Consider the following 15,079-nt stretch of genomic DNA (forward strand, 5'->3'; position numbering starts at 1 on the left):
GCTAGTTGTCCTCTGTCCCTTGCACTTGGTGTTAGTGTTGGAAGAGGACAAAGCTATGAATCACAAAACCTCTCTGACAGGTATGGGTGACATGCTTCTAAATGCAAATTCATGACATAACAAATCATATGTTCAAGTGGGTATCTATGGAAAACAGTAATTCTCTGCATTTACTGAAAGCTAAAAGGTGCCTCTAAATCCTTGGCCTTGTTTTGTCTGCTGTGGCAGGCATTTTAAGTTTAAGCATAACTTTTTCATTGCAAATCGGAAGAAAAAGCTAAGCAACCACCTATGTTTTGCAGGGTAAGCCTAAGAAGAATGAAAGTCTTTGGAGTATAGCTAGAGGAGTCTTCAGAATGCTGCGGAAGAATTATGGGTGTGTCAGAGTAGATTTTGCACAACCATTTTCCTTAAAAGTAAGTTTGATATTTTGAAGATCCTTTCAAAAGTTTGACACTTTTGATGTTTCAGCAGTGGGTGGTGACATGGATTTTGCTCTTTGTGGATTATTACTACCATTATCTATTGAAGCCCATCCCGGTGGGACAAAAGTATCCCTGTTGTCTTAGGACACATTTATTAAGCTGAAATAGTCTCAGAGGTGATGCAAAGGGTTGTTAGATTTGGAATAGTTCAAGTATTCTCATTGGGCTTCTTTGTTTTGGATTGTTTCAACAAGCAATCTTTAGAATGGTCCTTGTACCAGTCTCAAGCTGTGCCAGGGGAGGCTTAGGCTGGATGTTAGGAGGAATTTCTCCACGGAAAGAAAGATTGCCCACTGGAATGGGCTGTCCAGGGAGGTGGTGGAGTCACTGTCCCTGGAAGTGTTTAAAATAAGACTGGATGAGGCACTCAGTGCCATGGTCTAGTTGATTAGATGGTGTTGGGTGCTAGGTTGGACTTGATGATCTTGAGGGTCTTTTCAAACCTGGTTAATTCTGTGATTCTGTAATAACAATTATGCTATAGAAATACTTGGAGTTGAAGGAAACTGAATGCTGTTCTCCAGTTTGTAATTAAAAGACTTACACTATGGTTGAGGAAGGGCATTTATCTCACTGGAGTTTTAGAGTTACTAAGTAATTAGTAGCTATAAAAGTATCATGGATAACATGTCATAAAATGCTGCATAGTCTTTGGAAGTCAATAGTTTGTTACTCATTTACAACTATTGCCTACACTAATTCATCAAATACTGTTGTGTAGTACTGGTGCAGTAGTACCTGCCTTCACTTAGATTTTTCTCTGATCTCTTTGCAGAACCTACTACTATGCTTAGCTTAGTGCATTTCACTAAGCCATGCTCTGCTACAGTGTATCTTATTTTCAAGTGTGACTTTAATAAGATTAACTACTGTAACAACAACCTCCTAGAACATTATTCAAATTAATTAGGTGTTCTTCTTTCTGCCCTACTTCTCTCAGTAAAGCAGGAGGTTGGAGAGCTTTGGAGGGTTCAATTACCACAGTATGAAATTATTGTGACTGTCTGCACTGCATTATAATTAGCATAGTAGGGAAAAATATTAACTCAGTTGCAAAGGAGAAGGCTTGGGCTATTCTTGGTAAGGAGTTAACAATTGCTCTTGGATCAGTGTAAGGAAAGAAGGTTATCTGCTCTCTTAATCTAGTGAAATGCTAATCGCAATATACCTTCCTAGGAACCTCTGTCAGGACTCATTTGTATTTATATTCATTGTTGTACTCCAGAGGGGGCAATAAATGACATAAATTGTTTAAATATGCTTTAACCAAGATTCACAGATGTGTAAGTATTTTAAAATTGATGTTGTATCTTTAAATTGCTGTAGTTATGTCCCTGCAGATTTTTCTAAAGGAGATGAGCTTTGTGGGTTAATTTTGGGCATCTGCAATTCTGTGAGCACAGGCTTAGAAGCAGAAGAGAGTGAGCTGGCTGTGAAAGTCTTTTAAGCAGCTTTCCTTGGAGGGAACTGTTTTCCTGACCAGCAGGTTAAGTGGCTCTTTAGTTTCCCACAGGAGTCTTTATAGAAACTTGGAGAACACAGTGTCCTGAAAACTAACCTGTAAGAGAGATCTCTGGCTTTTGAAAAATACAGAATTCAAGAATTCCAAGCATGAGGTACCCTGCCTGCTTCCCAGGTGCTTTAGTTTGTGGCACTGTGAGGGGTCTTGCAACTGGAAGTTCTACCTTGGTGTTTGTTTACCAGTGAAGTTTCCTATCCTTGCAGCAGCAATCAATAATTAGTCACCACGTTGGTTCTGAATAAGTATTAGACTTCGCTGTCTTTCATGTTAATGAGGGCACTTCTCATTAATTTAATCATGGAGTAGCTGGTCTCCAAGGAGTTGTTCCCAGCAGAGTGCTGAGGGGTTATGTATTGTTTTTGTTGCAGTGTTTTTCATGGAGTACAGATTCCTTGCTGTGGAAAGTCTACCTTTTCAGAAAACAAAATCACAAGTAAATAAACTGTTGAAAGTTTTGAATTTCTGTGACCTTATTACTGCTCTGTTAGTGTGAGCTATTTTTAGTCATGGTTACAGTTCTAAATAATTGCTATTTTCATGTGATAACATCACCAATTGAATATAAGTACAAAAAAAAATAACAAATCTTCTCTTAACAGGAATATGTAAACAGCCAAAGCCAAAAACCCGTACCTGCTCCACGTTCTTTGGAACAAGCTTTGTTACCAGCTATACTTCCATCAAGGTAGAGATTTTTTTTTTTTGATGCTATGGAGGATGGGTTTGGGTTTGTTTTTGTGTTACTTTGTGACATTCTAAGCAGGGCTTGAACTCCCCAAGAATAATCTAATTGTGTAAAGAAAACTTTAAGACTTTGACAGGTGTAACTGAGCAATTTGTGATGAGAGTTTGTATTCTTTCTGGGCAGTTCTGTTTTTTTTTTTTTCCCTTTTTCTGTTTTGTTTGTGGTTTTTTTTCTGGTTTTTTTATTTTTCCTTAAATTTAATGACCTTTGTTGGTTTAACTTTAAAGTTTATGGAAAAACTTAGGGGAAAAAAATTTACACACCTAATGAAAAGTCAAGGATTTGGTTTTAAAGCTTAGAAATATTTCAGGTGGGTTTTGGTATAGTTGCAAAGCCTATAGGGCTTGGCAGGGAGTGCCTCTTGCTAAAGGAGGTGATGGTTGCTTAGAACTGCAAAACTGCACTCGAGGGCTGGATCTGCATTTGTTACACAGATAATCATTTTAGCTGAGATCTTTGCTGGACTTGTTCAAACCTGTGTGGTCCTAGTAGAGACAAAGTCATTTATCTTTAGCAAGTTGTAGGTCCATACAAAAGATCATTTCTAGTTTGTAAAGAAGCTGGGCAGGTAACTGCCTTTTAGGCAGATTTGGTTAATCTACTGTTGTCCATATTCATTGAAGAGAAAAGAGCATTGGGGTGCAAATGATGTAAAGTTGAAGTCATAAATAACTACAGGGCAGGGCTGCAATGTTTCTTTAGTAGTCTTGTGATTGTCCTTTAGTGTGAAGAAATAATCTGGAAATCTGATAGATATTAAAATTTTTATGGAGTTCGTTACACATCACATTTTTTTCTGCCCTTACCAGACTGCATCATGTTTTTTTGCATTATAGTTCAGTCAGTGTATAAAACAAACAAACAAATCAGTCTAGGTTATTTTCCATTTTGATCAAAATCTGACTGTTGTAATGTGAATTTTTATTCTGTATTCAGACCTAACGATACTGTGGATGAAGGTACAGAGGCCTCACTGCCCAACTCCAGGGATATCACCAGTGAGCCCTTCAGAAGAGAGCTGATAGCCAACTTGGCTGAGCATATTTTGTTTAGTAAGTGTTACAGTATCCCTGTCAACTACCTGTTTTGTTTGCTGACTGCATGAACTAACTTGCTCTTTGGTGATGTCATACGTCCCAAATCTCTCCGCTGAGGTGATCATTTCATGACTTCAAATACTCTCTTGACAAATACTGATTTCTTTGCCTCTCTTCCCTCCCCTTTTAAGTTTAATAAACTCTTTCTGATTAAGGATAAGCTTTGTATTCTTTGTTAACTTTTGTATTCCTTGTACTAATGTACTGAACATGCTTTGAAGTGTTTGACTGTTGTGCTGATGCACTGATTTCTTGCCACTTCATATAAGAATTTATTGCAGTGTCTTAATGGCATTTGTTATTTAAAAATCATCCTCACATGAACTCACCTAGCTGCATGGACCAGTGTTGCCAGGTTTTATAGCTTATACAGTGCATGCTTCAGTCAGTAGATGTGTGGTTTGTGGTATAAGAGATGCATACCAGATGGTGCTTAGCTTAGTAAACATTTAAACTTTACTCACCCTTCTCAGTTCAAGTTACTCTAATTAGATTAATGTTGTTCATATAGAGACACAATACACTTTGCATTTTGTTCAGAATGTGCAGTTCTGTGCCAATATCACCATTTATTTTTGTAAATATTGAGTACTCTTTCACTTGTAATGGTGTTCTGAACTTCTCAGGTGCTTAATGAGTTCATCTTGTTTACCTCTAGCTGCTAACAAGTCCTGTGCTGTAATGTCTACCCACATTGTTGCCTGTTTGCTGCTGTACAGACACAGGCAGGTAAGGCTCCCATGCTGCCCTAGACTTGGTTCATTAAAAAACCAGTATGCATTTTCCAGTTGCGTGATACTAATAAAGGAAGAAAGATGTATTTAAATTAAAGTGGACTTCAGTTAGTGTGAGTGCTAATAGTTAGTAGTGGATGCTTGAATGATGAGCCATTATTGGTGGGATGATAATAAATATCCATGTGGAAATAGTTGGGGTTTTTTTCCTAATTAAAAATGTAGTTCTGCTTTTTTAAAAGAATGTGTGGTTGTGATTCATTCAAACAAATTCTCCATTGAGTGTGCTAGAAACTCTCCTGTTAATTTTCAGCTTCAGTTTTGCTGTTCCTCAGTACTAGAATCTGTTATCATCATGGCAGAACGTTGCTAATGCTTAGCTGAAGTCTTGTGCAGGGAGCTTTGAAGCTTTTCTCTTACAAGTGTCTTTTTGCATTTTTTTCTGAAATTCCTTGTCTCTCTAATCAGAAAATTTTATTGCACACAAATCGAGAGAAAATTGAAAAATATTGATCAGATATACAGCTTTGCTTGTCAGGGAAACTATCACCATTCCTGTCAGTTCCTTCTTTCCAGTTTCCTAAAATGGTAGAATCAAAGAAGCATTTTTATGGTATAACCTGAAACCATGTTGACAAAAGAACAAGAAAAGGAAGTGCTTGAGAAAAATATTTCCTTATGTCTCCAACTAGTTGAACAGTTCTGTTTATGATAATATTCTCAGATAATTGATCATTAATTTCATAGCATAGGTAAGGGAAGTATTTCTTAACATGTTCTTGAAGAACAACTCAGGTCTCTGCAGTTTGTGAAATAAACCAAGAAGCAAACAAAACACTTGCAATTCTCAAAGAGCTTCATGGCTTGAAAATATAGTTGTATGTAATTCAAAACCTGTGGACTGTTACAGCAAAATCTCAGTGAAAAGGACTTTTTCTGACATGACTCTTGTGGACTGGGTTACTGACAATGAGTGTATTGGTTATGTGTTTGCTACATACACAGTTACGTGGTGCAGAAAACTTTTCACACTGTGATTCTGGTTTTACTTCTAGGGAACTGATCTTTCCAGATTGGTAGAAGATTTCTTCTCCATGAAGGAGGAGGTTTTAGCCCGTGACTTTGACTTGGGGTTTTCAGGGAATTCAGATGATGTAGTCATGCATGCCATCCACTTGTTGGGGAACTGTGTGAACATCACACACACTAGCCGGAACAACGAGTTCTTCATCACTCCCAGCACAACAATACCTGCTGTCTTTGAACTCAGCTTCTACAGCAATGGAGTGTTCCATGTGTTCATTAAAGAGGCCATTATTGGTATGTTTTGGGATCTGTAATGTGTGAAATCAAACTGTCTGCGCAAAAAGCCTTCAATATTTTGTATACTGTCCTCCAATATGTTTCTTCCCTCCCTGCTTCAGCCTATGTTTACCCTAACAAAAAATAATTTAAAAGTAAGTGCTTTGGTCACTGCCATAGGCAAGGCAATATCAGAGTTTTGAGCCAACATGGCAAAACTGTGCTTTCATCAGCAATATTTTAATGAGATTTTGCGTTCATTTCTATCATTTATTGGTCAGAAACAAAATAGGGATGAATTCTGTCTTTGTTCTTCAATTGAATATTTGACTGCTTTTTAGCCTAGAAATAGACAAAACAAGATTTCCATGTTTCCTTTGCTATAAAGCTCTTTGGAAATATAAATTCTGTCTATGTTTGTTTCTGCTCTAGCCTGCAGTCTTCACGCAGTTCAGAGCAGGAGGTATAGAAGTGGTACCAATGGTATTTCTCCCAGTCTGATAAGTCAAGAACAGCTGGTCCGAAAAGCTGCCAGCTTGTGTTACTTGCTTTCTAACGAATTTACTGTGTCTTTGGTAAGTAAGTTCAGATTTTTGTTCTGCTTGTAACAGTGTGTATCACTTCAAAATTAATTGATGCTTTCTTAAGTGTCACAGTTCTGATATGTTCGCTGTAAGTACAGTCTGAGGGTGATGGGTATCAAGAGATTGAGGATAATCAAAACAGATCATAGAATCAGTCAGGGTTGGAAGGGACCACAAGGATCATCCAGTTCCAACCCCCCTGCCATGGGCAGGGACACCTCACACTAGAGATCATCCAAGAGATGTGTGGCTCAAGATCTCATGTGAATTAACTTGCCAAACTCCTGTTGCTACCTCATTTCCTTGGCAAGGTGAGCCAAAATAGTTGCTCTGATTTCAGGGATGCACACTGAATGGGTGCATGATGCATTTCTGCTGGTTTTAGGGCTTTCCTGATAAAGAAAAGCTGCTTTCTCTGTCAGCTTCCCAAACTTGAAGCTGAGCTGCTCACTGCCTTCCAAGAGATTTTGTGTCACTTATGTCAATAAACCAGCATGACTATCTGCATCCTGCCCAAACTATTTCAATATTTTTTTTTTACTTAAACAAATGCAAGTCTCTGAAAGTACTCAACTTGCATAGGTGATTGAACTTACACTGGGAACTCAGGCTCCAGATTCTAAAGGTATTCTTAATTTGTGTAGGAGTGCAGTAGTTACAGTGTGCCACACCTAGTACTTAGTGGCAATTTTAAACATGGCATGGCTTTGGGTTTTGTTTTGTTACAAAACACTGAAGAGAGATGATTTTATCTCAGTTTTCAGACACTGCGTGCTTAACACTCTGTATACTTGCAATTCTATGTGCTAGATATTTTTTTTCTTCGTGTTTAGAAGTCACAAGGAATTCTACAGATTCTCGAACCAGTTCTTAAATTTGTAGACGTTTCTGCCTTGTGCATTTGTATAAGTATAAGCCAAACCAAGTATTTTTGTCTGGGCACTAATGTAAGCTCATATGGTAGAGTTCTTCAATAATCTTAACCATCTGCTTTCAGTGTTAATACTTAATTTTTAATTTTTTTTAATTAGAAAATATTTCTTACATGGTTATGAACAATGTCAAAGAGGTTGGCTTTTTTTAATTCAGCTTCAAAACACATAAGAAAATTTCTTAAAAGTGTGCTTTCTGTTAAATTACAAACAAATCACTGTCACAAATCTCAATGACTTTAGTTTTATAACTAATTATTTTATTTCAGAATTGTTAATCCAAGATTTAAATTAAAAACAAATCACTGTCGTGACTCTCAATGACTTTAGTTTTATAATTAATTATTTTATTTCAGAATTGTTAACGCAAGATTTATTTAGAGGTGGTTATAAAGGGAGAGTATTTAATGTGTTTTACTATCAGTGAAGTAATGCATTCCCTCAAAATGCTTGAACCAACTTTAAATATTCTATTTCACTGTGATTTTTCTGATGTCTGCCAGGGTAAACATGAGTGGTGCTTTAGGATTATGGTAGTAAAAGTTTAGTAACTTGCTTAAAAGGAATAATCACACAGAATCGATAAGGTTGGAAAAGACCTCGAGGATCATCAAAGTCCAACCTATCACCCAAGACCTGATGACCACGAATATTGCTGTATCTAAAGCATTCATATTCAAGAGGGAACTGATGTTGCTGTAAAGATGTGATTTTTTTTTTTCTATTTCTTTTATGTTGTGCAGCCTTGCCAGCTGATCTATCAAGTGTGCCATGAATCTGTGGAAAGGCTGATACAGTATGGCATTCTACTGGTGGCTGAGGTAAGGCAATGGAGAAACTGAATGAGATTTGTTTCCTGTGCTTGGCTTCAGTAGTACGTAGTTTATCCTTAGCTGGGAGTCTTGTTCTAAATATATACTGTTACTGAAAGTTTGTAACAACTAGTCCAGGACTGATACTACTTTATTCCTACCTTTGTAAGCATCAGACATTTGTGTATAGTCTTCCAGTGGTGCTGTGAATGACTGTATGTAATGTCATTGTATCATTACACCTACTAAGGAAGATATATTTTTCCTGCCTTGTAAAATGGGAATGTATTTTATTATTGGAGCCCTTTTAAATCATAGCGTAGCTGCATGAATGTTTACTTTGTACTCTAGAGGAGTCAGTAGTCCAGCTCTTTTGTCAGGCTTCGATTCCTTCTCATTGATCATTGATTGTAAACCTCCTCTGCCAGCACAACTCGCGGTTTCAGGGATGTTACTGGAGTTGCTGTGTGCTGCAGCCTGCCAGAGGCATACTGTGTAAAGAAAACCTGGAGACCAGGGGGTGGCTGACTCAACACACTTTTGTTTCCCAAGTTTGTTTTTTTTTTTTTTTTTTTGTGCACAGTAAACAAATCTTGGTGCCCAGGAGGAAGCAAGAAAATTTGAGGAGCACACAGAAAAGGAGTTACATATTTGGCTGCTTTCTTCTTGCAGCCATCCAGTTTCAAAGGAGGCTAAAGCTGCTTCTGGTCTATTTCATAGAATGGTCCAGGCCAGAAGGGACCCTCAAAGGTCATCCAGTCTGACTTCCCTGCAGTCAGCAGGGACATCCCCAAGTAGATCAGCCTGCCCAGGGCCTTGTTGAGCCTCACCTTGAATATCTCCAGGGGAGGAGCCTCAACCACCTCCCTGTTCCAGTGTTCTACCACTGTCATAGTGAAGAACTTCTTCTTGATATCCAATCTAAACCTGCCCTTTTCTAATTTAAAGCCATTGCCCCTCATCCTGTCACTGCACTGGTAAACAGTCTCTCTCCATCCTTCCTGTAGGCCCTCTTCAAGTATTGGAAAGCTGCTATTAGGTCTCTCTGGAACCTTCTCTTCTCCAGGCTGAACACCCCTAGCTCCCTCAGCCTGTCCTCATAACAGAGGTGCTTCAACCCCCTGATCATTTTTGTGGCCCTCCTCTGGACCCTCTCCATCAGGTCCATGTCCTTCCTATATTTGTTAATGACCACTGTCCTGCTCTAATTTTACTGCTTGCATTTTCAATTTACATAACCATAGGTACTGTTTACTTGATACACCTGGATATTAAACCCTCTCCTTCTCTGCAGTTACTACTGCTTGCTGTTTATAAAGAAATGCCATGTCATTAGATTATAATCATTATTAGATCAACCTAAAAATAAAGGCCAATTGAAGGATTAGGCAGGGACCTGAATGGTCTATGCCTGGGAACATGAGTAAAATAATTGTGGAGAGCAGTAGATATGCACCTCTGCCTACTCAAGTATGAAGCCTCTCTTGAGGGCCCTTTTCTCAGGTTTTGTTGCTAAGCTGGTACTTTCCTGTTTATAGCTGGCATATAGGTTGCTATTAGGCAGCATATAAGTACTTGTCTGTGTTGTCTGGTGTGCACCAACAATGCAACATTTGAAGGGTTAAAAATGGAGCTAAATACCCTCAGTAAATTTCTTAAATAACCTGTGTGCCCTCTTATGACTTTTAAAATGTTAAGAATTTGCATAATCAGTGCAAACACTGGAAGCAATTTTTATTTCATGATTTCAGACAATTTGGAAGTGTAGCACAGTGTCACAGTATATTAGAGGTTGGAAGGGACCTCAAGAGATCATCAGGTCCAACCCCCCTGCCAGAGCAGGATCACTTAGGGTAGTCCGCACAGGAATGCATCCAGGTGGGTTTGGAAAGCCTCCAGAGAAGGAGACTCCACAACCCCCCTGGGCAGCCTGTTCCAGGGCTCTGTCACCCTCACTGGAAAGAAGTTTCTCTTCCAGTTGAGGTGAAACCTTCTCTGTTCAAGCTTGTACCTATTGTTTCTTGTCTTGTTAGTGTGCACCACTGACAAGAGCCTGGCCTCCTCCACTTGACACCCACCCCTCAGCTATTGATAGACATTGATCAGATTCCCTCTCAGTCTTCTCTTCTCTTCTCAAGACTAAACAGCCCCAGGGATCTGTGTCTCTCTTCACAGGGGAGATGCTCAAGTCCCCTAATTATCCTTGTGGCTCTCCCTTGGATTCTCTCCAGCAGTGTTTTTCCAACTTGTTCTCTAAGAAGGGTAGCTACCTTCTGCCCCTTCTATTTTTTTCAGTTTACTACTTCCGTAGAACATTGATAAATCTCTCATTAATTGACTCATTCTTTTAAAATAAAATTATTTTCCTCTGATTCTCTTACCTTCCTCAAAAACTAAGAAATATTCTTTACACATGGTGATCTCTGTGTTCAACAAATATTGGTTAGTGAACGGATTAAGTCAGATGAGATTATAAAATAAACCTACTGGTTGCCTGGATTTGGATTTTTTGCATATTTACCACTTTGCCTTTCAAATTTAAGCAGGATGATCAGGAGGATGTTAGCCCAGGTCTTACAGAACAGCAATGGGATAAAAAGCTCCCTGAGCCCTTATCCTGGAGAAGTGACGAGGAAGATGAAGACAGTGATTTTGGAGAAGAGCAGAGAGATTGCTACCTGAAGGTAATATCATCCTAAGGCTAGTAGTGTTGAAGCCTGTTGCACAGAGGAACAAAGTACTTTGCTAGCTTGAAAGGGGTAATGATGGGGTTGTTTGTTTTTTTTTTTGCTGGTTCATGGTGTTAGTGTGGTGTATTTTGCTACAGTCAGTAAAACACCTTTCTTTCATAGATTCATAGAATGGTTTAGGTTGGAAGGGTCCTTAAAGATCACCTAGTTCCGACATCCCCTGCCATGGGCAGGGACACCTTCCACTGGACCACATTGCTCAAGACCTCCTCCAACCTAGCCTTAAACACCTTTGGGGAGGGTACATCCACAGCCTCCTCGGGCAACCTGTTCCAGTGTCTCACCACTTTCACTGTAAAGAATTTCTTCCTAATCTCCAGCCTGAATCTCCCTTCTTCCAGCTCAAAGCCATAGCCCCTCATCATGTCACCTGAAGCCCTTGTAAAAAGTCCCTTCCCAGCAGAGAGCCGAGGACACATCAAATAATCTCACAGGAAAGTGGAAGCACAATGGTTAGTGCCATGAAAACTGTGAAAGGCTCAAATATCTTAGTGTCTAAATGTTTTATTCTTGGCTGAGAGTGTACACTCTAAAAGGGGCACATCTGGCTGGTATTTATTTTCAGCCTAACTTTCACCTCACAGACTGATCATGTTGATTTTAGATGTTACCAGTTTTCTTTCAGGGCTGTCACACACAGAACTTTAGAGCATCTTGTAAGCGCTTGGAAACTTGTGTCCAGCTGTGTAAATGTTTGGCAGCCATTCTGTTGGCTGCAGAACAGTGTAATGCTTTTCAGTTTATTTTAGGAAAACAGTTATTAAATCATGGAGGAGAGAAAAAGTAGCATCCCTCTGTGATGTGCAGTGTCTATTTTGTCCCTCCTAGTAAACTACTTTTTGACTATGTTTTCATACATGTCGTGTTGTGCCCCCACACTCCTTTTTTGTTCTGAGAGTTATTTTGTCACATGCTGTCATTTCTTGTTTCCACTGATCTCTATTGCTTAAGTTCTTGTTTCTGTTTTTCAGGTGAGCCAGTCTCAAGAGCATCAGCAGTATATCACTTTCCTGCAGAGGTTGTTGGGACCTTTATTAGAGGCATACAGCTCTGCTGTCATCTTCGTGCACAATTTTAGTGGTCCTGTTTCAGAGTCTGAATACCTTCAAAAGTTACACAGGCACTTAATAAGCAGGACAGAGAAGAATGTTGCTGTTTATGGTATGTTAAACTGGTTTTGGAACTATTCCTCCTCGCACAAGGTAGCCCAAAGCCAATGGCAAATTGTTTATCACTGTTCTGTGTTGTTTTCTTGCAGCTGAGAGTGCTACCTACAGTCATGTGAAAAATGCAGTGAAAGTCTTTAAGGACATTGGGGTAAGTGTTTGGTGATCAAAGCTGGAGATTAAGTTTCATTTTAATAATGAGCACAGTTTTGACAATTCAGGGAACCTCTCCAGTGTCAGTTAAAAATCTGTGAATGTAGCTGCAAAAGTTTTGTGAGTTTTGAGCATTTTGCTTTCCTTAAGGGTCAGGGCTGTGGGAGAAGAGCACACATTGCAGAACAGGACACTTCTTGCCCCTGAGAAAACCTGTCTAGCTGAACACAAGGTTACTAGACATTGTTATTTACAGCAAATGAAATTCCTCTGCTCTGCTCCATGTCCTGATTGGATACTAGTGACCATGCTGGAAGGCTGAGAGCATCCTCCATGCTTAGTAACAACTCAAATTGAATTTTGAAGGCCTGCTTAAGTCTTCAGAAAGTATTAGTTATTGAATTCGGGCTTAGCAATGATTGATGCTCCAGGAGAACCACTCTAAGAGACCTCCAGTTCCCACTGTGAGGTTGTGATATTTCTTTAAAATAAAGAATCACTTTTGCACTTTACCACAAGAGTTTTGAAATTTAAATCACCTATCCAGATTTTGCAAAGTAAGAGTTTTTCTTTCATGAGAGGGATGTGGCTTCCTGAATGCCAGATGGGATTTAGCATTATAATTTTGAAAACATCAGCGTTTAGGCAAAGTATTGCTTGATAAGGATTTTGAAGTATTAAATAACCTAAAAATAGTTAGCCTGTAGGAAAGCTTTTGTAGCAAAGACATCTTCTTATGGACTGTAAGAACTGTAAAGAAAGCATATATCAAATCCATAGTGTTAATTCTAGTTGATTTTGCCATTGAAAAAGTGGAACTAGGTGGCATCTACTGAGCATCTATTCAGGGCAAAGCATCTGAATTCTTGTTTTCAAAGTGCTTACACTTGCAGTTCAGATGCCTTTAGAGTGTGGGGTTTATCCCTCACTATTAGGAGTAGAATGTTTATCATACACTATGCTTATTTCTCAGCTTCTCCTGTACCACTTGAAGGGCTTCAGCACTGAATGAATTCTAGTATCTACAGGCATTGCCATCTAAGCCTTCAAGAAAGGATGTTAGGAACAAGTTCTTTACCATGAGGGTAATGGAACACTGAAACAGGTTGCCCAGGGAGGTGGTTGGAGCCCTATCCCTGAAGATACCCAAAGTGAGGCTTGACAGGACTCTGGGTAACCTGATGTAGTTGAGGATGCCCCTGCTGACTGCAGGTTTGGAATAGATGACCTTCAGAGGTCCCTTCCAACCCAGACCGTTCTATGATTCTGTGATTCTATGAAAAGAAAAAAAGGTAAACGAGGGCAAATGTAATATAGGAGATAAAGTCTCAATCACAAAGGAAAGGAGATTCCTTTAGCATGTTGACACTTGGGTATGTTTGTGTTGTGCTTCAGGTTTTCAGTCAGACAAAGCAAAGACAAGACACCATTCTGGAACTGAGCGCTATGTTTCTACCTCACCGCAACAGGCAGAGACTACTGGAATTCGTCATGAGCTTCATGGTGATATAAACCACATACAGCACCTTTGTCCAAGGACATGAAGACAGGTTTTGAGACTGTGTCAAAGCCTGGGGACGTTTGCTAATCCTTCAAAGTGTAAGGTGCCACTGTCTGTGTAAGGCCTTCTCTGACTTGAACTACTGGAAGACAAGTGCCTTCTTATGTATGCATTTATGGGTTTCTTAAGTCCCAATCCTGTTGTAATGCAGTGATACTCAGATGACATTTTGGATACAAGTAATCAAACACCTTGCAAAAAATAAGATAAACTCTTAGAATTAGGTTGAAAATTAAGAATGAAGTTTTATCAGTGTTACATTTTAAATATAATATAAAGACTGGAACAGATGCACAAATCCATATATCAGTGATCTGTAGCTAACCCTGAGATCTTGAATTTAGTGGCAACACAGTTTATGGCATAAAAAAGTAACTTTGATTCCAATTCAGTTTTATTGTTTTAAATAAATGATTAAAAAGTTTTGCTTATACATGATAGATACTTCATGGATGAAGCCATAGTTTTTCATAATTGTTAACACAAATGCCAAAATTCTAATGAGAATAACACTTGCAGACATCTGAGAATGATGATCATGTAGCAGATGATTGTGAAAAAGGTCAGCAGGCACACCTTGCACTATTGTAGCTGTGTAGTGCAGTGGTAAATTGCACTGATCTCTGCTGTCATGAAGAATGTGAGAGGAGCCTTCTTGTGTTTATTATGGTATCTGCCATTCAGCCAGATGAAAGTCAGGAGACAGGTGCCTGAATGTGAATATCTTGTAAAATCTTAGATTATTATTTAATTGAAAAAAGCTGTTAAGTTTGGTTCTTTGTTATGTGGTTTGGTGTTTTTCTGTTATTGTTTGGATGGTTTTGTTTAATAATAGAATGTCAGATTAATTTTTTTTAAATGGAGTAAAAATTTGATTTTATGAAAAGAAAAAAAAATTAATTTTGGCCCTAAAAATTTCAGCAATAATTTCTGCAATTCCTTGGAAACAAGTGTTCATATTACATTGTCTTGTTGAGCAGATCTAAATTGGCATGAAGTGCTGACCTCTAGGAGGACAGAAACTTCATGAACAGTGTACTTTTAACTCTAATCTAACTGACTTAACAAAAAAGAAAAGTAATTTATAGACAAAACTGAATGACTAATAAATTCTGTCCTGTGAAACGGGACTGTGGTCTTGCAATCTGACTCTTTTGCATGGAGTACTTGCACCGCAGATTTCATCTTCCCTTCATGTGAGCGGAGATTAGATTGCAACCTGTGGCCCTGTGTTTT

At 38.8% G+C, this 15,079-nt stretch overlaps 1 protein-coding gene across 1 annotated transcript in view; it reads left to right on the top strand.

The window, feature by feature from the left end:
• The window catches only part of GPAM (glycerol-3-phosphate acyltransferase, mitochondrial), a 30,201-nt gene extending 15,500 nt beyond the window's left edge, over positions 1-14,701 (top strand). Inside the window, exons 11-21 of the mRNA XM_054382742.1 lie at positions 303-416; positions 2,607-2,692; positions 3,689-3,804; positions 4,508-4,578; positions 5,639-5,903; positions 6,318-6,460; positions 8,145-8,222; positions 10,757-10,897; positions 11,935-12,124; positions 12,222-12,280; positions 13,678-14,701. Of these exons, the coding sequence (XP_054238717.1) occupies positions 303-416; positions 2,607-2,692; positions 3,689-3,804; positions 4,508-4,578; positions 5,639-5,903; positions 6,318-6,460; positions 8,145-8,222; positions 10,757-10,897; positions 11,935-12,124; positions 12,222-12,280; positions 13,678-13,794 (1,380 nt within the window). The 3' untranslated portion in view covers positions 13,795-14,701. The remainder of the gene's footprint in view (positions 1-302; positions 417-2,606; positions 2,693-3,688; positions 3,805-4,507; positions 4,579-5,638; positions 5,904-6,317; positions 6,461-8,144; positions 8,223-10,756; positions 10,898-11,934; positions 12,125-12,221; positions 12,281-13,677) is intronic.
• The last annotated feature ends 378 nt before the right edge of the window (positions 14,702-15,079 follow it).

Source organism: Indicator indicator, chromosome 7 (genome assembly GCF_027791375.1).
Source record: "Indicator indicator isolate 239-I01 chromosome 7, UM_Iind_1.1, whole genome shotgun sequence".
In the NCBI taxonomy this organism is placed as follows: Eukaryota; Metazoa; Chordata; class Aves; order Piciformes; family Indicatoridae; genus Indicator; species Indicator indicator.